This window comes from Neophocaena asiaeorientalis, unplaced genomic scaffold (genome assembly GCF_003031525.2).
Source record: "Neophocaena asiaeorientalis asiaeorientalis breed wild unplaced genomic scaffold, Neophocaena_asiaeorientalis_V1.1 scaffold152, whole genome shotgun sequence".
Taxonomy (NCBI): Eukaryota; Metazoa; Chordata; class Mammalia; order Artiodactyla; family Phocoenidae; genus Neophocaena; species Neophocaena asiaeorientalis.
The window spans coordinates 2,584,367-2,608,618 of NW_020185338.1; the positions used below are offsets into that span (position 1 = coordinate 2,584,367).

The 24,252-nt window shown below is 44.4% G+C and overlaps 1 protein-coding gene across 4 annotated transcripts in view; it reads right to left on the reverse strand.

Moving 5' to 3' along the window:
• The window catches only part of TDP1 (tyrosyl-DNA phosphodiesterase 1), a 75,324-nt gene extending 51,416 nt beyond the window's left edge, over positions 1-23,908 (reverse strand). For 2 of the 4 annotated variants that reach the window (XM_024736357.1, XM_024736359.1), the window contains exons 1-7: positions 23,844-23,908; positions 18,665-19,221; positions 15,291-15,334; positions 14,057-14,112; positions 11,240-11,336; positions 6,558-6,592; positions 1,556-1,648 (exon numbers count right to left, since the gene is read on the reverse strand). In XM_024736357.1, the coding sequence (XP_024592125.1) occupies positions 1,556-1,648; positions 6,558-6,592; positions 11,240-11,336; positions 14,057-14,112; positions 15,291-15,334; positions 18,665-19,211 (872 nt within the window). In that variant the 5' untranslated portion in view covers positions 19,212-19,221; positions 23,844-23,908. Of the gene's footprint in view, positions 1-1,555; positions 1,649-6,557; positions 6,593-11,239; positions 11,337-14,056; positions 14,113-15,290; positions 15,335-18,664; positions 19,222-23,673; positions 23,806-23,843 lie in introns of those variants that run through there. The other 2 variants (XM_024736358.1, XM_024736360.1) reach the window with 2 other exon arrangements.
• Between the last annotated feature and the right edge of the window lie 344 nt (positions 23,909-24,252).

A 24,252-nucleotide genomic window follows, 5' to 3' on the forward strand; every position in this document is an offset into this window, starting at 1 on the left:
GGCATGGACATATATACACTACCAAACGTAAAACAGATAGCTAGTGGGAAGCAGCCGCATAGCACAGGAAGATCAGCTCAGTGGTTTGTGACCACCTAGAGGGGTGGGATAGGGAGGGTGGGAGGGAGGGAGATGCAAGAGGGAAGAGATATGGGAACATACGTATAACTGATTCACTTTGTTATAAAGCAGAAACTAACACACCATTGTAAAGCAATTATACTCCAATAAAGAGGTTAAAAAAAAAAAAGCACCGCGGCTGAGGCTCTTAGAGACAGTCCATCCCCGAGACCCTGAACCCGTCAGAACGCTGCTGCATTTTGAGAAGCATATCTTAAGTGGGGACACTTGGAAACTAGAACATGTTTGTAGGAAAACCATCAGGCAGTGGGGACAGGGGATCAAGCCACCTTCTATGGTGGGGAAGGGGAGTGAAGAGAGGACGACACACACCTGGCTCAGGGAAAGGCTGTGTGAGGGAAGAGGCAGCTGTGATGCTGCCCGGCCCACTCAGGTCCAGCAGGCCCAGAGGATGGGGGCTGGGAGGTTCTCTGTCTCAGCTCAACTGAAGGTCTAACTTGGGTTCAGTCAGAGTCCCAGAATAGGGCTCTAGCCCAGGCTGGGCAATGGTATGAGCGAGGGAATGAGGAGGAAGATGCAGGGGAAGATACTCGAACCTTGAAAGGGTGAGTTCCTTCTAACACAGGAAAACAGAGACATGCAGACTAGCTTAAGTGAAAGAAAGCGAAATTAAGGCTGGTCATAATGAAGCCTTATCGGGAAGGAGAACAAAGGGTGAAACGATTTGAACAAGTCCCTAAAATCCCTAAAAATAAACCTAAACTTCTCTTAGGAGATCAAAACCTAGATCTGGTATATATGCACCAAGGACAAAGGGTTAGTAATTAAAAAAATAAAATAAAATAAAGCCATGAAAAACCTTCATGTTCAATTCTTTTGGAGATTCACAACCATGTTACAGGCTCTAAAAAGACAGCCGTTTAGATTTGTTTTATGGGAAACTAAACTGACTGGGGGTGTGGGGACATTTTTAGTGTACAATCAACCCCCAAGTTTTCTTTTGGTACCTGTTGGGAAGTGGCAAGTACAAGTGGATGCAGGAGTAAGTGAGGACCAAGAAAGTTATCAGGAGGGTCTTAATGGAAAAATAATAGGTCCAAGCCTTTCATTTTTCATCCTCTTTCCTGCCTCAGATCCTTGGATCTACTTGGCTGTAGAGTGTATGTATGATGCCATTTTGTCAAAACTAGAAAAAAACTACGGTGTATAAATACGTATGTTTACAGGTATAATAAAGGCAGTTATGGATGATTATGTGTTAAACGGTTAACACCGGCTACCTCAAGAGAGGAACTGGGGGGAGGTAGTAAAAGAATACTATCACTTTTTTTTGCATGTGTCTCTTTTCTATGCCATAATTCTGGGTTTTTTCACAATTAAAAAACAGGAGAAAAAGAATAAATCAAATGTTCTCGCTTTTGACCTTTCTCAGCACACACAGTGACTACGAAGAAATGAACGGAACCCTACAAACCCTTGTGTTTTCTGGTGCCAGTCGGCGTGAATGAGGTTGGAGGTGTGTATGACAACCCGGAGGCCTTCTTCGTATAGCAGTAGCATCATTTTCCTTTAAAAACAGAAAAAGGATCAAAAAGCATTAACGGTACTCTCATAATACCTTTCTAATGCAAATGCAATAGCTAAAGGAATTCTTTAAACTCTTATTACATTATCCCAATTTTGAACATTTAGTCTTCTTTTCTTCCATACATCATTGTTATCAAAGTCTGCTTAAGTGACAAGTGGAAAACCACCTTCCAAAATGCTGAGTATTTGGTGGTAAATGAACTTTTGCTCCACGTGGCCAGCCCTGGCACTTTAAACCCCTCCCCACACTGTAGTCTGGCTCCTTATTATCTATTCAGCATCACCCATTACTATCAGGGACAACAGGAATCTTCTTGTCCAGTGTTTTCAGAGTATGGTCACAACCTCTTGCTACGCTGTGGCTACCTCGCATTAAAAAAAAACTGCAACAGAATAAATTAGAAACTCCCGAGTATATTGCATATATTTAAGTGCTGGTTCGTGAAACTCTGGTTTCAGCACTTATCAGTACAGACAGGTGCAGCAGACTGAAATGACAAACACATTTCCTACTGTGGGTTGCAGTTTAAGTTTGAAAGATGCTTCACTTTCAAGAGACTGATCTTTCTTCATACTCTATAGACGCCAGACTTGTCACCAGCGTGTACCTGGGCTTGAGGTAAGTCTTCCCTTTTCTTCTCCCTTTACTCAAATCAGCCCTAGAGATTCCCTTCTTTCCCATGGGGCTTCCCCAGTCATCAGATTATTTCTCTTAGTTTAATTCCAGTGAGAGGGAGGGAACAGGACAGATAAGAGCTTTCCATCCGAAGCTGGAAGACCTAAGTACCAGTGTTCATCAGTTAGAAGCCATAGGACCCTACGTAAGTCATTTAATATCTCTGAGTCGTTCCATGTCCCCTGAGCCTCGGCTTCTCACTTGTGGCATAAAGGATCAACCCCGTGTTCACTTCATAGGGCTGATGTGAGAATGAAATGCAGTACATGTTTTGTTAAATGTAAAACACTCCAGGTGTACATTCCCTCTACTGCTTCCATGCCTTGCTTCACTTTGCCATCTACTTTCGGATGGTTCTTGGCCTCCCGATGGTTTTCTAATTATTTCAGGAACCTAAATTCTCTCTCCCCCAACTAGAGATTCACTCAAGGCAGTAACTCTACCTTATTTCTATGGAGGCCAAAATGCTACTTAACATTTACTGATGGAAGTCAGTTTACACGTGGGAAAAAAATGAACCACTGGTTCTCTCAAGTAAACAACATCCCAAATACTATCTCGACCGAATGGGGTTATAAGCATTAAAAAGTACGGAAAAGACTATACAGAGGATGAAATTTAGCTCTTGCCAGAACGAGAATTTAACCCAAGCTGGCAAATAGTAAATTAATGCGAAGCTGGAGAAATGACAGCTGTTGAGCCAATCTTCTCTCCACGTATGAGATGTGCTCCCTGAAATCTGGGCAAATTTACGTACGCTGTTGCCACGTTAGTAGCTGACTGTAATTAAGAATAAGCCAGTTACGAATTCATGATTTAACTTTGACAAATATTTCCATTAGTTAAGGTATCAATTAATAGGAAAATCATGCACTAATGTCAGTGAATCCTATCAAATAGCATTGAGAACTAATCTAAGGGGAGTCACATTAATCTTTTCATAGACAAAATGGCATGTCCCAATAGGGTCAGAGTTAAAAATGGATAAAACATATAAAGAAATGAGGTCTTCCCTGAAGAATACTAACCTGCGTATTATCTATTAAGCTACGGGGGTGGCAGAAGGGACATTTCCCCTATGTGAAGCTGTTCCTGCACAGGGCGGAGGCAAGCTAATGTCTGTGGAGCATTTATGTACCAGGCACTGCTTTAGAAGCCACACAGAATGCTAGTGCACAGAATGCCACCCAATCCAGAGGAGGCGCTATCATTCCCATTTTACAACTGCAGAATCCGTGGCTAGGAGAGCTCATGGGGACTACCCAGCTCCCCACGTGAACCGGAAGCAGCGCTTATTTGGATCACACGTGTTGGATCCTCCTCTCGCTGTGCACGGCTTCCCTTGGGCTGGACAGGCCGCAGCTACTTCATGCTACTGGGGCAGGAGTGGGTCACACGGAGGGGGGCCCTGCTACAGCCCGAAGAGGAGAGAGACTCATCCTGTAGTCTGCTCCGGGCTGCACAGCCAGATCTGACGCTTCCCTCCCCCTGTGGATTCTCAGGGCCGTGGGAGGTGCCTTTGCTTCCAGCTTTGGAGGCCACCAAAGAGCTTCAGCATTCTAAAGCACTATGAGATAAGCCCCGGGACTGCACAGCATCCTGGAAGCAGGGATGGAGCACTTTCACTGTCTCTAAGAGGACCATGAGCTCCTGGGGGATGGGGCCGCAAGTAGTACATGGTCAGCACCCGCCAGCTGACGCAAGTGTGACCCCAGAGACTCCTTCAGAGTTACTGTGGCAGCTCCACTCTGTTGGGGGAGGCGGGGGACGTGTTCACACCTGTCACCAGGAGCTGGAAGGCTTTCCTTCTTTCCTAGCTCATGTGTTTGTCTTGCCTCTCTCACCCAAAGACTAAAAGCTGGAAGGACAAAAGCCACTATGTCTTAAAACACTTTACATCCCCTTGAGCTGTGCTTCAAGAATATAATAGATATTTAATGAATAACTCTTAAAATATTTTAAAATGAACAACTGAAAGTTATTTCAAGGCATGAGTTCAATCTCCTACAAAATACTGGCATTTTAACAAAATGTAAACTACACACATACTACAGAGTGCGGAAAGGGTCTATCAGTACTTCCCTAGGCACTTTCAACTGTGAATGAGGAACTCTGCTGGGTTTAACCTGCAAAATGCATGTGCTGGAGGCGAAGGAAGAATGGGCTTGCAAAGCGCGCGCGCGTGTGTGTACCTGTGTGTGCGTGCGCGCGCCAAAGGAAACAGGTTTAATTTTAGCAGTGAGGAAACAACAAAAGTAAATTAAGAACTTAAGCAAAAATAAGCAGTTCTAGTCCTGTCTCCCAACACTGGCTGGAGGAAAACTGCCTACCTACTTGGGGCCTCTAGTCTATAAAATGAAGACAAAGGACCAAGTAATTTTTTGAATAGCATTAAAAAAAAAAAAAAAAAGGATAGCTCCATCCCCCTCAAATGCCACTGTGTCAGATCTGGGCCGGCCCGGCACTCAGTCCCTCCCCTGACCCAGGCTCTCCTATGACTCGCTAGCATATTAAGTGCAGCGTGAAAGTGCCCAAGAAATGCTGGCTGCAGGCACAGAACATGTGCTCTGCACAGGAACCCCGCTCTGCAGGTCTAGCAAATCATGCCCAGGATCCAAAACAGGGTTTGCTCAATGTATTCTGGAATCAGTAAGGTATTTAGGCTAGGGTTCCAGCTAAGGGCGGGGGACAAGGATCCATCTGGTGCGACGCTTTACTGCAGAATCTCTCCCAGGACGGCTGACTACTACTGCCGCCCATCAGCGTCTCCCACGGTGGTGCAGCTATAGGAGCCTAAGATTCTGACTCGGCCTATTCAGTGCTATTTTGTATCCTTTGCTGAAATTAGCATTCTGTGAGCTCTGTGCCTGATACTCCAGCTAGGTAGGTGCTTGAGGTCACTCTCAACAACCCTCCATTACACTAAAGTTACCAATTAGGGGTGCTTGGTAAATGCAGCAACATTTACACAAGAGCACCTAAGACCAGATAATGTATGCTTGATAGGTATCCTTTCACAAAGTGGTTCAGTGCTTTCTGCTCTGGTTCCTTTCTGGAGACAGACTGGCAAAATGTAGCTTTAAGCTTACAAAGAGAATGATGAACGTATGCCCTCGTTTTTGGCATAGTATCAGGAAAACAGTGGTCACTGAAAGACTCGGGGCAAACACTTCCTCCCATGAGATTCCCTGTTGCCTTAGGGACAGATACCCAAAGGGACATGCCTGAAGCAGCAGGCTACCTGTTTCCACTGCTGGTCTAGAAGAAAGATAAGGCTTTGTCACTCTTTTTTTTTTTTTTGCCGTATGCGGGCCTCTCACTGTTGTGGCCTCTCCCGTTGTGGAGCACAGGCTCTGGACGCGCAGGCTCAGCGGCCATGGCTCACGGGCCCAGCAGCTCCGCGGCATGTGGGATCTTCCCGGACCGGGGCACGAACCCGTGTCCCCTGCATCGGCAGGCAGACTCTCAACCACTGCGCCACCAGGGAAGCCCTTTGTCACTCTTTTGAGTGTGACATATTTCTAGAGAAATATGATTTACAAAAATACTGAAATCGAGGCAACCATGTCTTATTCTTTTCTCAGCTACAGAACAATTATGTAAAATGGCTCCATTAAACAGTAAGACTCAAATAAAACGGGAGTCAAGCTGATATGTATCAAGTAGGAAGTAAGAGAAAAGTTTCTCCTGTCTGTTGTTTGCAATGTCTCAGAAATTATCCTAAGAGAATTTTCTGAGATGTCTTGAAGCAGGGACAGGTACCAGCCTCTCAAGATGACAATTTCTTGTAAAACAGTTTTTCTTTCAATCACAGCACAGTTGACCCAACAATATTCTATTTGATGCAACTCAGAATCTTATGAAATTCACAAGACCCTCTTTAAAGTGGTGGAATCCATAGGCATGTGACTACCGCACGTACAGTCATGCGTAACCGCGGACCACAATCTATCCCCCTCAGTTGGCTATAATGAACGCCCTCAAGAGAAAGCAGAAACCGCATCACAGATTCAGACTTTCATGTCGAGCCAGAATCCTGGTACTTGGTCTTAAGGCTGTTCAGAAACAACTCCTTTTCCTCTGCTTCCTAAGTGATAGCTTTTCCCCCAGCAAAATCATCACATGTGAGTCCCTCTAAGGGCGATTTCTGAAGAGCATCCTTTGATCTATTAAACTCATATCCTCCCCTCCCCATTTCATAAAAATTGCTTACGTGTGGTGTGTTCCAAATGCAATATCCAACTTTGCCTAGGATAAAAAAGAGGTCAAGTTACTTGTTTTTTAAAAACTCAATAATATCTCTATCTATTGAAAATTAAATTAGAAAAGATTCAGGTCAACTTTTTTTTGTTTTTAAAGTTGTTACTGCCCTCTAGTGGACAAGCCCTTGATCGCCAAAACAGTTTTTATTTTTTAATCTTTTTTTTAACATTTTTATTGGAGTATAGTTGCTTTACAGTGGTGTGTTAGTTTCTGCTTTATAACAAAGTGAATCAGTTATACATATACATATATCCCCATATCTCTTCCCTCTTGCGTCTCCCTCCCTCCCACCCTCCAACATCCACCTCACTACAAATAACTCAGTTTTGTTTCTTTTTATGGCTGAGTAATATTCCATTGTATATATGTACCACATCTTCTTTATCCATTCATCTGTTGATGGACACTTAGGTTGCTTCCACGTCCTGGCTATTGTAAATAGAGCCGCAATGAACATTTTGGTACATGACTCTTTTTGAATTATGGTTTTCTCAGGGTATATGCCCAGTAGTGGGATTGCTGGGTCGTATGGTAGTTCTATTTTTAGTTTTTTAAGGAACCTCCATACTGTTCTCCATAGTGGCTGTATCAATTTACATTCCCACCAACAGTGTATGAGGGTTCCCTTTCCTCTACACCCTCTCCAGCATTTATTGTTTTTAGATTCAAAACAGCTTTTAGAATAGCATCCAGTGAGGTTCATTTTTTTAAAAACTTCTTTTTCATTACCCAGAATGATTCAACACATACTGCATTTTAATTACACTAATTAGAAGTGAGAAGCCTAATTTCCTTAGAAGCCAGAAAACTAGTAAAAACAAACGAGACTCTATGCAACGTTTTAAAATTAGATATTTGGCTTATACAGAAATACACACACAGTTTTCAAAGCATATTTAAAAGAAACATTGAAAGTGGTGGCAGTATTGAGACATTATGATATTAAAGGTTTTCTTACATTTATAACACAGAAGATGCTGAAAATAAATATATTAAATCCATTTTTCATGTTTTAAAATGATATCTTTACAAACAAATGGGGGGGTAGGTGGGGAAGTAAAACATTTTATCTAAAATCCGGTATAGCAAGACCTTGGTTAGGCCTCAAGATGAAAAAGTTAAAATAAATAGAGATGTCAAGAATAGTTTACCAGCTAGGAATTCTGTGTATGGACACAAATCCTGTCTTCACAACTATGTAGGACTTTGGAAAATACTTGAATCTCTATGCCTCGGAAAATACTTGAATCTCTATGCCTCATTTTTCTACTCTTTGAAATGAGGGTACTGTTAGGAGATTCAGGGAGTTGTTAGGAATAAATGAGAGAAGTACACATAAAACGCTTAGGAAAAGGAGCTGCACGGGGTAAGCACTCTATAAATGGAATCAAGTGCTATTAAAATCAAAGCGCCCCCCTGCCCACTCTCCACAGGTGGGCCTGTCTGCTGGGGGCAGCGATAGGCAACTGGAATACACAGGTGAGAATGACATAGCCCGTCTTGGGGATGCTCACGGACAGATGGCCAAGTTCACTGCTCTTGTAAACTCAGTGTTCGGGCTGCTCACAAACTGGCACACGTTTGTGTGGACTGGTCACAGAAGAGTGAGCAGGAAAGTGCATTTCATGTCTTTCTTTAAAAAAAAAAATTAACGCAATGTTGTGTTAGTTTCAGGTGTACAGCAAAGTGATTCAGTTATATTGATACGTATATATCTCGATTCTTTTTCAGATTCTTTTCCCTTATAGGTTACTACAAAATACTGAGTATAGTTCCCTGTGCCATACAGTAGCTCCTTGTTGGTTATCTATTTTTTATATAGTAGTGTGTATATGCTAATCCCAGTGTTTCACATCTTTAAATTACAAAATTAGAACAAAGGCTGCCACTCTGTAAATTGATATTTAGCTCAGAAAAAGCAATGGTCAAAATACTTGGCTTCTGAGTTTAGTTTTGTGATTTGTTGTGGGCTTTTGGGCAAGTCTAAGCACAAAAGCAAGGATGATAATAATTTCAACAGATAATATTTAATGGGTGCTTCTTTTTGGCAAATGCACCAAATTCTTTGCCCAATAACCCTATGAGATACAGTATTAGTAATTCATTTTAAAGATGAAGAAATGAGGCTTTAAGTGGTTAAGTGATGGGCCCAGAATGACACAGCTAGCGGGCAGAGAGCTGGGACAGAACCCAGGAAGTCTGAACCTGGACCACCAGGTGTGCAAAATGGGAAAAGTGTCAGCATCCACTTATTCTTTGACTTAACGTGACCCAGCTTAGTCAAGTGACACTACGTTGCTAAAAGAAATTCAAAAATTCATTTTAAAGACAAGATATAAAGGTATTTCAATAAGTCAGGATGGGGCAATCACCATGTCCCTCAGACTAGAGCTGGGAGCTTACGGAGGCTCTTCACACAAGGTTTGGAAGACAGGGCTCGTTACGCCCTCTAGTGGCTGGCCTGAAGCACGCCACTAGGCATGCCACCACCTCTCCTAAACTTTTCAGTACATTTGAAAAACACTTTGTATTTCCATTGATTTTATTGCTGTTTTTCAGGATTCCCGTGTTATTTTATTTTCTGCCCACTATTAGTCTGATAAGTGCTATCCTACTGCAGTTTAACCTCTTCTGTTTTTGGAAACAAATGCAAAACAAGGGGATTTTAGGCAACTGCTAAGCAAAGGCATATCCTATGTAGAAGGTGAGCTGCAAACAGGATGGATAAAGAGATGGAATAATTTAAAATTCCAACTACATAAAGTACAGTGAGTTACATCACAGGAAAATGGTGTGAGACGGGTTTAAAATGGATCAGGTTGAGATTTCTCACTGTTTTAATCTTTAAAAATATACACATACACACACAGATAATATTCTATAGCTAGAAGAAGTGATAAAACGTGAGTTGGAATTCTTTTACCTTGTATGGATGGAGGAAAAAGGATGTTAGAAGGAAAACGGAAAAGAAAAATAACTAGGTTCTATGTAATTCACTCTTGCCTCTGTACGCCAAGAGCAGAAATCCTGAGCCAGTTTCACTAAGCTATTGGCCCGGAGAGAAAAGGGCCATGAAAGACTCATTCATCAAGCTGCTCACGAATGGACTGACCAACTTGCTCAAACAGGAAGAGGTGAATATTACACCAGCCACTTCAGAACCACCACAGGAAGGAAATGATAAATGTTAACATTTTCTGAATTCCATGCTACCCCCTTGCCTCCCCTCCCCGCCCAGTGTGCCTGCTTCTTACACAAAATGTCACACATGAAAAGATCCTTTCAGACGTGGAGGCTAAAACAAGGAGTCCTAAGGAAACTCCAAGACTCACTGGTCACACTGAATTTCCATGAACTGACTGGAAAGTATCAGGACAAAATTATGGGAATATATAAAGAAACAGCCTTCTCGCCTCTTCTCTGCTTTGGTCCCAGCAAACCAAGCCTGTTCCGAGACCACTTAACGCCCCTCATCGGACTAGGATCACACGCAGCATACAACTCACAAGGTAGTTTTCTAACAGGTCTGCTTCTGATCGATCTATGGGTCTCTCCAGTATTGAGTGATTCTTGTGAAAAAGAACTAAGGGCTATGGGTGAAATGTCAATGGCAGCTAATGTCACAATAAAAACTACCAGTTTTAAGCTGCCTTCAGAGAAAGAAGCTGCCACTGAATTGAATCCAAAAAACCTGCTCAATAATGCTGGAACCTCCGTTTCCACAGGGACATGGACAAAATAGATACAACCAGAGGGCTGGCAGGTTGGGGAAAGATAGGGAACCCTTGATATACCAGGTACAACTGAAGAAAGTGAACGCTTGAACCTGAACGAGAAAACTAGGGGGACAAAATAGATGACTTCAGATACGAGAATCACTGACATGTGCAAGGAGATTCAGTCTATGTGGCTCCAGAGCGGGAAAATTAGGACCAACGTAGAAGGCAGAGGAAGAAGACTGTGTGTGTCAACCTGGCTAGGCCACAGCACCCAGATATTTGGTCAGATGTTGCCGTGAAGGTATTTTTTGAGGAGATTAACGTTTCAATCAGTGGACTTTGAGTAAAGGAGATTACCCTCCAGAATGTTTGTGAGCCTCAGTCAGTCTGTTGAAAAGTGGAAAGGAAATTAAAAAAAGACTGATTCCCTGCAGGAAGAGGGAATGAGTCTCCAGTCGGTCTTTGGCCTCAAAATGCAACATCAGTGCTTCTTGGGGTCTCCAGCCTGCCCTGCAGATTTTGGACTTGCCACCCTCCACAATCACGTGAGCCAGTTCTTTGAAAATAAATCTCTGTCTACACACAGACACACACACACACACAGAGACACAGACACACACACACAGACACACACACACACACACATACACACCCTTATTGGTTCTGTTTCTCTGGAGAACCCTGACTAATTACAGAGATATCAGGTTAACATAAAGGAAAATCTTTCAACCATGAGGGGTACCCACAAATAGGATGAGCTACCTCAGGAAGCGTTTAAGCCAAGGCTGGAGAGATGTCTGTTGGTGATGCTGGAGAGAGGATTCCTGCATTAGGTGGGTGGATAGACTCAAGGTCTCAATTTCCTTCCAACTCTCAGACTAAGCATGATCTCGAAGGGCAATGAGTACCGTACCTGGCAGAGGGCAATGTTTTCATAAGGCTTTGCCTGGGCATGTAGGTGAGCTTTTGCTTCGCGTTTGTCGCCATGCACGAGCAGGATTGGTTTCTTCCTGAAAAAGAGAGCAGGAGTATTTAAAATCCATCATTCATGAAGCTGAACTGCACCCAGTTAAGGGTCGCTGACCACCGACATCTGTTTCTGGCCTGTGTGGTGACTAAGTAGGGGGCCAGCACAGGACATGGACCGGCTAACCTTCGGTAACTGGTTACCTTTATAATGGAGCCCTGTGGCCTGAGCCTGAAGCTCTGCTGTGACCTGGAGGGGTTGTGACTCAAGAAGGTCCTCGAGTAATTATCTTCTTTGGTCCAAAAGGGCACATCATCAGCTCTGTGTTAATATATTTAAATTCAGATAGACTAAAAGATATACAATCATTGTTGTCTAGTATGATGCTCTTTTCTTTCCCTTCTCTTGGCCCAAACAATAGACCACTTCCTCACTAGCCATATGTTAAACCCCTACTGTGAGCAAGGTCCTGCACCAGATGCCCAGAATACAAGTGAAGGGGCCCAGGCCCACAGCATGTAGTTTCACTAATAGGTGGTGATATTTCAATGCAACAGAGCCCAATGCACATTGAAAATGCCCTATTTTTAAATTCAAAAGGACAATATAAAAACATTCTGCAGGAATAGATTAAAAGGGCTTTTAAAGGAACCATGATCTACTCTGGTTAATTCAAAGCGAGATAAGCCTTAGAAATCAATATACCTTTATAAGCTCTCCCAACAAAACAAAAATTGGATTTTTCTCCATCAAGCAAGATGAACAACTTCCACAATCATCAATCACATGCAGAATGATTCTCTGCCACACGTGAAGGGACCACACTCAACTAAAAAGAAACAGGACAGGGGCTTCCCTGGTGGCGCAGTGGTTGAGAGTCCACCTGCCGATGCGGGGGACACGGGTTCGTGCCCCGGTCCGGGAAGATCCCACATGCCGCGGAGCGGCTGGGCCCGTGAGCCATGGCCGCTGAGCCTGCGCGTCCGGAGCCTGTGCTCCGCAACGGGAGAGGCCGCAACAGTGAGAGGCCCGCGTACTGCAAAAAAAACAAAACAAACAAACAAAAAAAACCAGGACAGAAAACGCACATCCAGGGCTGATTCCTAACCCCTAAACCTGATAGCTTTATTCTAACATGTCAGGTAAAATAAAACTAAGAAACACACCTTCCCGGTTTGTTTCTATTTGGAAAAAATTTTCTATTTTACAACTAGAAACACAGTACAGAGAATAATGTAAGAGATAATCATGCATGTGGTACCTAGAAACGATTCCTGTTATCAGATTATCAGGTCTTTTTAAAAAATAAAAGATTAAACATTATTGACAGAAGCTGAAGTCCTCATTAATTACTTCAGATTTACTGGTGTTCTAAAAACTATCACAAAAAGGCAGTGCGATGGGTAATTTTGTGTGTCAACTTGATTGGGCCAAGGGCGTCCAGATAAAACATTACTTCTGGGGCTTCCCTGGTGGCACAGTGGTTGGGAGTCCACTGCCAATGCAGGGGACACGGGTTCGTGCCCCGGTCTGGGAAGATCCCACATGCCGCGGAGCGGCTGGGCCCGTGAGCCATGGCCGCTGAGCCTGCGCGTCCGGAGCCTGTGCTCCGCAACGGGAGAGGCCACAACAGTGAGAGGCCCGTGTACTGCAAAAAAAAAAAAAAAAAAAAACACATTATTTCTGGGTGTGTCTGTGAGGGTGCTTGCGGAGGAGATGACCATTTGAATCGGTGGCTCAACAAAGCAGATCGCCCTCCCTAATGTGGGTGGCCATCATCCAATACTTTGAATAGGTTGGTGAAATTATTTCCTCTCCTGTTTAAGCCACTGTTATTTCTACTTTTCTGTTACATGCAGCTGAAACTAATCTTACCTGTTACAGGTCAAATATGAGCCCTTGAGTGCCAAAGCTGCTTGGGAAATTTCAACAGTATTTTATCTATTAGTATTATTTTTGGCTGTGCCTCGTGGCTTGCAGGATCTTAGTTCCCCAACCAGGGAATGAACCTGGGCCACAGCAATGAAAGCACTGAGTACTAACCACTGGACTGCCAGGGAACTCCCAGCATTTTATCTATTATTAATAATGAAGCTTCCCACAATCTGACGTGCTAAATGCACCATGGACTTTGAGGACCCTGATAACCATTCTCCTGCATGTGTATTCCTCCACCTTACCTGCTGTTATGGGATTCTGCCACGTCCATGTGTTAGAAATGGGACAGATGCCATGTCACCATGGGATGCCATATTTATTTGGTTTGCACTGCCTAATATGAGGCAGACAGACTGGAAACCCATCACTTCCATAATCTGGGTAAGGGAAGGCCCTATGACCCCTGCATTAACTCCTAAGCTACGTGAAAATTCACTTGTGAAACAAGAGAGTCTCAAAAAAAGAACAGCACTGATGTGCCCAGTGAAGCATGGCATGCTTATAGGTCGAGAACGCAGGTGGCAGTGACCTTTTCCTTCATATTAACATTGGACCTATAATTCTTTTATTTGGGTTGAAATTTGTCCTAATCTACTTCTGGACAGAACAGAAGGACACGCTAAAATCTGTATTAGGAAGTCTTGCCATTAGTTAGAATATATCAAAAAATGCTGTTTTCCCAGTATAACTTAACGTTTTTATGATTTCAATAGTTCCAAAAGAAATATTCAAAGAAGATGCACGGCAGCTGCCTGAGAAACACAAATATTGTGTTTTAAGGCTGAAGTACAGTTATGATGTCATCCATCACTCTGTGGAACTCACCTGAACTCTGGTGGATACTGTTTTACGAGCCAGTCCACATCAAAGCAGTAGTTAAACTGGATGGGGGGAAGAAAAGAAGTCACGGGCAATTCAGAAAAGCAGTCTATAAGGAGAAGTGTTTGGTTACTGAATTCAAAGAAACTCTAATGATGAACTACATATATTATGTATAAACATGGACAATTTGCTACAATACTCATAAACAAACCTAAAATACATCTTGAAGGGAATACATCATTCAAAGGTTCTGAATTAGTGCGGGAGTGCCTGAGAAAACAGAAAATTACCTCTGCATGCTTTGGCAGCATTTGTATTTGTAAACTGAGTCTTTTTACAATATTTCTAAGAGTCCTCTGATTAATGGGGCTTATAAATTTATCCCCTTTCCCCTAGATGACTATAAAAAGCACTTTTGGAAAAGAACATTTCCTTTCAGCCTAACTTATGAGCTAGCTTTGTAAACAGGCATCTGCGACTGGACATTCACTAGGCTTATGACAATTACATCTTGATTACAGGTTCTGGACTAGACTTACCCACGGGGGTCCTCCCCAGGTCTGGGTAATCCCTGGACCTCCTCCTGGACATACTGACTCAATCTAGCCAGGAGAACACACACAAATTCACCCCACGTTCCATCTGGAGACCAGGATTCCCGCCGCCAAGCAGAACATGGAGCACACAGAAAGCTTTGCCTTCTTTAGACACAAGACCTTGTTCTATTTGCTGGAGAGCCTGGCACATGAAGGTGATTTATCAACGCAAAGGGACCAGCTCTGTCAGGCAGGAGAGCTGCCAATCAAATACGTCAATCAAACATGCAGACGTACCCACATCCATAACTTCTACTCACTTCTCTTTGGAGGGTGTAGGAAATTTCTCATTTACTTCTCTAAATCAAATCAAACTTGACATGGCCTTCACCTCTCTACCCACACTCCCAGGGAGGTGCACCAGAGTCCTGTGAGATTATTAGTGTCCCAAAGAGAAGTCCCTCAGGTTGGAATTTCCAGAGTGACTTCCTGGCCAGTCCTCATGGCCCAATCGAGAGTCAGAAGCCCCAGTGATCGTGCATCCACGTTCCAGGCTGATGGATCCCACAACCGCGGCGTTTGGTGCCAGCCTCCAGGTGCCATCTCAGGGACCCTGCACAGGACCGGCCCACAGGTCCCACTGCTCACTTTCTTACAGAGTTATTTGCCCCTCCCGTCCAAAGAAAAAACTGTAAACTCACCTGAGCTGAAGAAACAAGTGTCCCAAATAGAGGAGATAAAATATCTGGGGAGACAAAACATTTATATCTAATTTCATATTTTTGATAAAGACTACCTAGTAATAATAATCACAACTGACTTATTAAATAGTCACTGACGAGATTCTGGCTTAGAAAATGATGCACTGAAAAGGTACTACAAGACTAGACTTTAATGTTCCATAAAATTCAAGAGAAAATTTCCCTGGGCTATTTAATAATATTTATTATGTATCAGTATTATTTAACCACACATAATGGAAAATCAAGATCTACAACTTTAGTACTGGATGACTGGGCAATTTTACAAACTGCCAATAAGGACAATAACGATGAGTGTCCTTCCTCTTTCCAGATCTCTTAATTTTTTACCTCCTTCAAGTACTCACTGGTCTCTCGCCAGGAAACCTCCCCAGTCTGGGACTAGCAAGACAGCTCTCTGGAGCCTGAGGGTTCTTGCTTCCCGTGGAGGGAGGACAGAGGCCCCCACAGCTCCAAGCTCATATTTCTAGCACCCAGGTCATCTCTAAGGAGGGCTCACCTTGCACCCACTCAGGCTTTACTTCAGAGAAAACAGAAAGCCGTGTCTACACCCTGAGAGGACGCACACAACCCTCATCGCCACCACCGATTATAACAGCCTCACTTGGACAGGACCCATCGGGTGCCAGGCCCTGTTCCTGGTGCTTTCCACGTGTTAACTCTCACTCCTTGCAGCCATTTTCTGTCCGTGGGGGTCTGTCGTTCCCATGTTGTAGATGGAGAGTCTCTCCTTAGGGGGCCGCCCGCGGCCACACAGCTGGAGTCAGGCAGGGTCGGGACTTGAACACAGACAGTCTGGCTCCAGCGCTTCCGCTCTAACCACCAATCCAACCCTGAGGGTTCAGACTGGGCTCGTTCGCTTATTTGACCCATATTTATTGAGTGCCTCCTGTCTTCCAGACATGGAGATGAATGCCAGGGTACAAAGATTTTCAAAGAACGAAAAAGTCCTCTAAGGAAGCTCCTACCTTAAAGGGAGAGTTGTACAATCAAGAGAGAAACTGCAACGTGGTGCCCCCATTTTGCCCCCACTGCCACTCCTCTTTCTACCTTTCTAAATTTTACCCATTTTTCAAGGCCCATCTGAGGTCCCTCTTCCTCCATGAGATCTTCTAAACAACCTACAATTATGGCCTTTGCTGGAGTGGTACACCGAACACTTAAGAGCATGCACTGTGATGCTGCAATGCCTGGATTCAAATCCCAGTTCTGCCATCTGCCAGCTCTACGACCTTGGACAGGTTATTTAACTTCTCTGCAGATCGGTCACCTATCCGAGGGGGACAACTGTAACATCTACTCATAAGGCTGTTCCGAGGATTAAAGGAGATAATCTATATAAAAGCTCCTATCATGTTACTTCTCCTTCTTCCGTATCTTGGTGCTAATAGCCAGTCTTTATCACTTTATTATATACAGCAAAACCTTGCATAGTTCTCTATTTCCTGTTTCAATCTCTCTCAAATAAAATGAAACACTGAGATCTGTCTTACATTTCTGCAAAGCACCTAGACATTTGCAAAAAGGAAAAATAAACACCTTGTAGAATCAAACTCTTTATAGTATGGAATTAAATATACCAACATTTATACATCACATAAGATGAAATTATACATTGGGTATATAATTAAAACACTATTCACAGTGAACACAATCTATTCTTGAATGTGGGCAAGAAAGGTAATGTGAAATACGGGTGACGACGTTTATTTTGTGTCTCTGCCACGTGAATATACTGTACCGGGCACTTCATGTGTTATCTCCCTTTTTTCTGAATCCCCAGTTTAAAGGTGAGTGAACTGAAATTGTGAAGAATGTTAGGTCCTTTGTTAATTACCAACACAGCAATCGGGTGGTGAGGCCCCGTGTCTGGGATTCTAGGGGCCCTGCCGTTCTCTCAAAGGAAACCCTTGTTTCCTCTCTGCACGCAAAGCTTTTGACACCAAGTGTAGCAGGAGGGAGGGGGGGTTCCCCACAAAGACCAATCCTCCACGGACACCAGCTGCGCGTCCTACAACTGAATTCAATTCTGACACCGTCCACCCGGAGGTGGCATCAGACCCCACAGGACTGCCCCCACCTCAGATGCCAGTCACAAGCCCGGACCCCCTGTGCTTCTGACCGACCGGCTATAAATTGGGGGTTGCCACCATCCCCTCCGCGGGCTCGATAATTTGCTACAAGGCCTCACAGAACTCAGAAAAGCAATTTCCTTGCTAGATTACCAGCTTATTATAAAAGGACACAACTCAGGAACAGCCAGATGAAGAGATGCACAGGGCGAGGTATGGGGGACGGGGCGCGGCCATGCCCTCTGCAGGTGTGCCACGGCTCAGCACCTCCTCATCGGCACCAACCTGGAGGCTCTGTGAACCCTTCCAGTGAGGGCTCTTTTACAGAGGCTTCATTACACAGGCAAGACTGACTAAATCAGTGGCCCTTAGCGGTGAACTCGATCTCCAGCCCCTCTGCCCTCCCCGGAGGTGGAGGTTAGGGCTGAAAGTTCTAGCTTTAATCACCAGGCTGGGTCCCCAGGCAACCAGCACCCCCCTTCCTAGGGGCTTTCCGAAAGTCATCGCATTAACATACACTCCACTCTGGTGTGGCTGAAAGGGGCTTGTTAGGAATAAAAAAAGATGCTCCTTTCACCCTCATCACCTTGGAGCTATTTCAGGAACCTGGGACAAAAACCAAAACCAAACCCCAACTATAACTGGAGTGAAGACCAAATATCTGTATACATCACAATATCACACAGATACTCCCTGGGGACTAACCACAGCAACCAAAAACCAGGGCACTTCTTGTTTTGCTTCTGCGCCAGGAACCAAAACCAGGCTTTCAAGCAATCGTTCTCAAACTTGATTTGGCTTGTTAAAGGAGATTGCAGGGCCAGGCTCCCAGAGTCTGGTGCTGGGAATCTGAAGAGGAGGCCGAGAATTTGCACGTTCAACAAGCTCCGGGTGGTGTTGACACTGCTGGTCCAGGGACCAGAGAGAACTATTGCTGTCAAGGGCTGGCTACTTGGTTAATAAAGTGTCAGCGACCGAGTTTAACCTTTAAATTACAAGTTAAGTAATTCTAAGCACTGTGCAAGGGGTGCCAGCAGGGTGACCTGCAGGGCTCTGGGAGACACCCGCTGGCTTCCTGACCTAAGCAGTTTGCTGTCAAATGAATGCATCTGCTTGTCAAAATGGGTTTTTTCCCCCTGAGAGAAGTTCAGAGGGTTCTTAAGAGATCCCTTCTAGGCATCCCTCCTGTTTTTCGAGGGGAAGCCCCACAAGTGCAGCTCCCAGACCCCCGGCTTCACTCACCCCTGATGTGGAGGGCTCCCGAGTTATACTTCGGCTTAATTCCGGAGACTCTAGTGAGGTAAAATTGGAAGGGGTTCCCTTTACCCAGCGTGTCCCAGATGTCCTGGCCTTCCCCTGACGTTTCAAGCCCGTGGCCGGCCGACAGGCTGTGATGCCCAGCTCCCGGGACAGCACCATCTCTGGGAGAAGGGAGGCCTTTCTCCTCTTTGACCCCCGTGTCCTTAGCCTGCTTTTGCTGCGTCTCTGGTGGCAGCTCATCCTCACTGCTGGAGAGACACCAGCCCAGGTCTTCCTGGGAACCGCCCTTCTGCCTTTTGGGAGGTGAAGCTTCTGAAACGGAATCTGTGTTGCTGAATTTCACGGGTGCGATCTTCCTCCTGTGGGCAGCTTTCCGAGCCTCGGAACAGGTGTACTTTGGCTCACTGGCTGCTCCCTGCTCAGCGTGCGGGAGAAAAGAGGTAGATGGCTCGTCCGTTCTTGGCTTTTCCTCCTCACTTTCATCACTACTGGATATCGTCCACCTCCCATAATTGCCTTCCTGAGACATTACACTTCCTCTGGAAATGAAAGGTGGAAATTGCGTCATTTCCCATCTACCAGGTCACCGGCACACTCATGCTCTCGCTCTCAAATTCCGTGTCCTGAGCTTCTAGGACACATACAGCACACCTGACACTTACCAGATGCCAAGACGTGTCACTAACATCAGCGGCTCTGTAAGTGTTCACGGCACATCACCACAATCTGCCATGAGAACTTGGCAAATAAAGTGATGGCGAAAATCCTGCTCACCTTCTGCTTCTCTCCCTTTGTCTTTCCACCTAGACCTTGTTCTTAAATGCCTGAGGAAATGGAGTTGAGCCAAAGTCCAAAACAAAAATGTGCACTCTTAGCCCTGAAGCTTCCAACAGGTGTTTGGGGTTAAGGTCAGTTTAAGGAATTTCAGGAGTAACTCTGACTATGCTCATATTTTTAAGGTCAAATTGGAATTTATCACCTATTCCTCACCCAGGTATGGGAGCCCAAAGGACTTCAGGGACTACTTCTTACTCCCCCAAGATAAGCTACTACCATAGAGCTTAACGAAATCCTCCAGACAGTAACAAATGATCAATTCTATGTATACATTATCTAGGGATGCTTCCATGAGGACCCAGCTGACTCAATGATTATCTAATCCTAGAACAAACCATGAAAACCTGCAGAGAAAGAACTTGTACTAAAGCAAAACGTTACTTGTTTTCTAAACCACACAGTTTAACTTCTACTTTCTTGCTCTCAAAAGAGGAAAACACATGAAAGTTGCTTTTCTTACCTACAAAATGTCACCAATTCAAGGGTAAAGGGCTATCTAAGTAGATTTCCCAAATAACTAAAGAAGAGCTCCTTAGTGTGATTAAAAAAAAAAAAAATACACTTTAGTACAAGACCCAGAGGAAAATTACACAACTCAAGAGTCTGTGCTCAGATCATGGACAGAGTGTCTACATGTTTGCTCTACAGCGTTAGCAGGACCTGCTATGAGTGCAGATATAGGACAGACTGCAGCATAACCCCCACTCCTTAAAAAAGGCTAAATTCTGCACTGAAAGACTTGCTAATGAATATACTTTCATGTTTCAAGCTAAAAAGTATATATTTTTTAAGGTATCTATCACTTTGCACAACTTCTCACCTTTTTCAATTTATGACCAAGTCAGATAAGGTTTCTCCTGTAAATTACACATTTCAAGGAGCTTTTAAGCAGAGTGCATCTAGACAATAATGTGACTCGTTCTTCATGGCCCAGGGTCACTATTAAGCCCACCTGGCATGGACAGTGTTTTGCAGCCACAACTGTAGGGACCACAGATGGATGCAGACACTTGCTCCTGTAATAAGGGCCCTAGACTGTCTAGGTCTTCTTTTCTAAAAGTTCTCTGTCCTTTCCCCCTGTGTTCAGTCCACTCCTAGGGGCTGTTTGAACTCTGAGTAGGTTTTTCCCCCTGAATTGTTTCTAATCTGATAAAGGTTAAGACACCAGATAATCAAGCTTGTTGGAACTGTATTGTTACAGTTATAACAGGATCTGAGAACCAGGTTTTCCCATGAAAGGGGTTAAGACAGACTTACTACTTAACACCTACTTAAACAGCTCAGTTTTTTGTTTGTTTTGACTGTTTTTTTAAAACTTAAGTTCCCTTAGTGTTCTAGATTCTGGAGACTGCTATCACAATTCACTTTGAAGGAGCCACTTTGTCAGTTAGTTTGTAATTGAAAAATGATTTAAGAACAAAAGAACCATCTCTGGAAAAACTACTGTGCTGTAAGCTCTAGCTTCCATTGAATTCTAAACCAGCTCTAAAGCTAGGCAATGAGTAATAGAATCTTCAACTGAGATTCCTCAGCCTGTTCTCCCTAGATTCCTGCCCCATCCTAAAGCAGAGAGGGTCTCAGCGTTTTTAGGTGAAAAAAGGGTTCAGCTCCCAGCCTGAGAAAAGGAGCTGTATGCAGACCTTAGAGATCACCACCACCCCTCTTCCCAGATCAATTACGTATAAATAAAATGGAATTCAAAAATCCTGAGAACTCTAAAAGGAAAATATTTATTCGATTTTAGGGACTGTGTGAGCTATTTAGGAGATTTCTAAATTTTTCAGTTTTATCATTATCTACACTTTCTAGAACCACATGTGGGTGGGGGAGGGGAGGAGGACAGAGAATTCCCTCCAAAAAAGGACAAGTGGGTAAAAAATAAAGCTTTGAAAAAGACATTTCCTAGAGAGAAAAAAAAAAGTTTTTGTCTGCTCTATACATGGTTTAAATTTTGGATCTACTCACAATCCAAAATGTGCCTGAGATTTACCAATTAAAGGCAAAAAAACCTTTGTAACATGCTAATAAAACTGTAACAAATCATTAAGCCTAGCAGGTTACCAGCCTCTCTATGCAGTCAAGGCGCTTAGCCTGTTGAAGAGGAGCTGTTGGTAAACACCAAGATTAACCAGCAACTGATTCTACTTTGGAGGACTGGATCTGGTCTCAGGATCAGAATTTCATTTCTCTCTCACACAGGCCCAGATTCTCTGCATTCTCAGACAGCTTTCATACTCAAGTCATAGAGCTTTACAAGGATAGAACCTAAGTGTTTTCCTTCAATTGTTTGTTCATGGTTTGTCTTCCCTGGGCAGTGTCTCGCACAGCACAGGTCTAACACCACACTCTGGGTAAGTGGTGACACCACGATCAGAATTACAACACAGGTGGGCTGACTCTGAGAGCTGACATTCAGTGGGTCAGCAAAGTGCAGTATTTCCCAAAGCGGAGGTGACTGGGACCTGACATTAACTAACATTACGTTATGAAAGTACCTCCCTTTCCCATTCCAATCCAATGTCTCAGTTTAATCAAGGAGAAAGCTGTTTGTAGAAATGTCTCTATTCCTGCTTTTGAACAAATAACAGATTTTGGGCTCTTCTGCAGGCAGTAACACTTTGGTTTAACATCAACAGAAGGTATCTTATGGCTCCATTACATTTACAATAACTGAAGTCTACTTCTAAAAGATAGTGTTTATGTAAAAGTGGGTTCAAATGAAAATATTATGCAAATAGTAGTACAGATGTTGAGAGTGAGACAAAACTAGGGAGGAAGCAACCGACCACATTACTGAAATTTGACAAACACTGCGTTAAGCTACAATGCCAAGGAGGGTAAAAATCTAAAGAAATTCTACCACCAGATGCCAACTCATAACATTAGAGTGTCTATTAGATCCTAAAAAAAAATCTGTGGATGCAAATGGATACTCCTCTTAAAGCTGCTGGCTCCTCCTCTCCCCCTACCATCCCAGACCCAGCTGGGCTATTTCTTTTACGCTTCCAGCTGACCCTTCTTATAGAGCTTGCAGACCATCAGGAGGGCATGGGAGTCAATCTCAACTGAGGCCAGGTATGGCCAGTAGTGGGCAAATATGACTCCAATTTCAAATCCAGTCATTACTAGGTGGTAAATGTGCACTTAGGCAAGTTACTTAACTGCTGAGCCTCAACTTCCTCCTCTGTAAAACGGGTGTCATACTTACCTCCCAGAGTATGTTCATTCGAAAAATATTTATTGAGCAGCTACTATGTGCCAAGCCCTGGGAATAAGAAATTAACAACATAGAAACAATTTGTCCTAGAAAAGCTTCTATTTCAAGGAGAAAGGAACAGACTGACACAAACAAAAATAACCAAAAAAGCCAAGATATCTTTACAGATATTCATTATGTTTTACAGGTATGAGAGAGTAACAGGGATGCCCTTACCTTCAACTATCCTGAATTTAACATCTAAGTGAGCTCTGAAGGGTGAAAAGGAATCAGCCAAATAAAAGTGTGGGAGGGAAAGAAGAGTATTCCAAGTGAGGGAACCCAACCTGCAACGACCAGAACAAGGGTGTAGTAACTCCAAAAACACACAGAAAGACTTGGGTAAGGAAGACAGGTAGGTGGTCCAGGATGAAGGGGTTGGGCAGGAGTAAGTTAAAGATCCTGGATTTTATTCTAAGAACAGTAGGCCCCACTGAAGGGGAGTACCTTGGTCCGATCTACTTTTTAAAAATATTACGTTCCCTACAACTCTGTATGGAGAATGGTTTGGAGGGAGACAAAAGTCGAAGTGAGGCGGCTCCTGCAAGGACTCTGGTAGCTCATGAAGGCGGTCGGGATGGAGTGAAGTGGGCTGATTCCGGGGTACACTGTTTTCTGTGCGCTCACCTTTACTGGGCATACACTCATTTCACGCTCACAACTGTTTCCATTTATGGAGAGACTAAACACAGAGGTTAAGTGCCTGGCACAGAGTAAGCGCCCAACATGCTAGCTATCATTAACTCTCCAGACCATCTGCCTACTACGTGGAGGAGCCAGAATAAGAATCCGCGGAGGGGTACCCCTCCAGCAGGACTCTGGTCTCCTCAAGCAGCAGCTGTTCGCGCCAAAGAGGTACTATTACTGGAGGAAGCCGAGGCCCAGAAGGGGACCCTACCTAGTGTCTTTACAAGATGCTCCGCTTCCCTCTGGATCCACCTCCAGCCCCGCGGGACACTCAAGAAATCGCCGGACGCCGGCTGCCAGCGCTCCAGGCCGGAAGGAGCAAAAGCGCGGGCAGCTGCCGAACGCGCACCGGAGGCCCCAGAACCCGCGGCCTCCACTCACCTGAAGCCCCCAGAACGCGTAGCCACCTAGGATCCCTCCTCTCCGCCGCCACTCGCGCCTGCGCGCGCTTCAAACCCTCCAGCCGGCAGCGCGCGTAGAGTGGCCCTGCCCCTTCCCCTTCCGGGACGCCCGCAGCTGGGTCCTAAAGCCCTCCGGGTCATGAGGGGCTGAGGGGGCGCTCCCGCAGGAAGGGGCGGAGAGAAGACCTGGCAGCCTCCAGCTCCCCTCTCACCTCCTGGGCGCGTCTCCTAAAAGGGGGAGAGGAAAAGAAATTTCCCTCACTTCTCCCGTAGTTAATTAGCAAAACTCATCCGCTTTGCAGAGGTTCTCATAGCTTCATACTCCCGGAGCTCGAGGTGTGTGTGTGGCGGGGGGGTGGGAGGGGGTGGGTTTTTTAAAGGCAGAGACA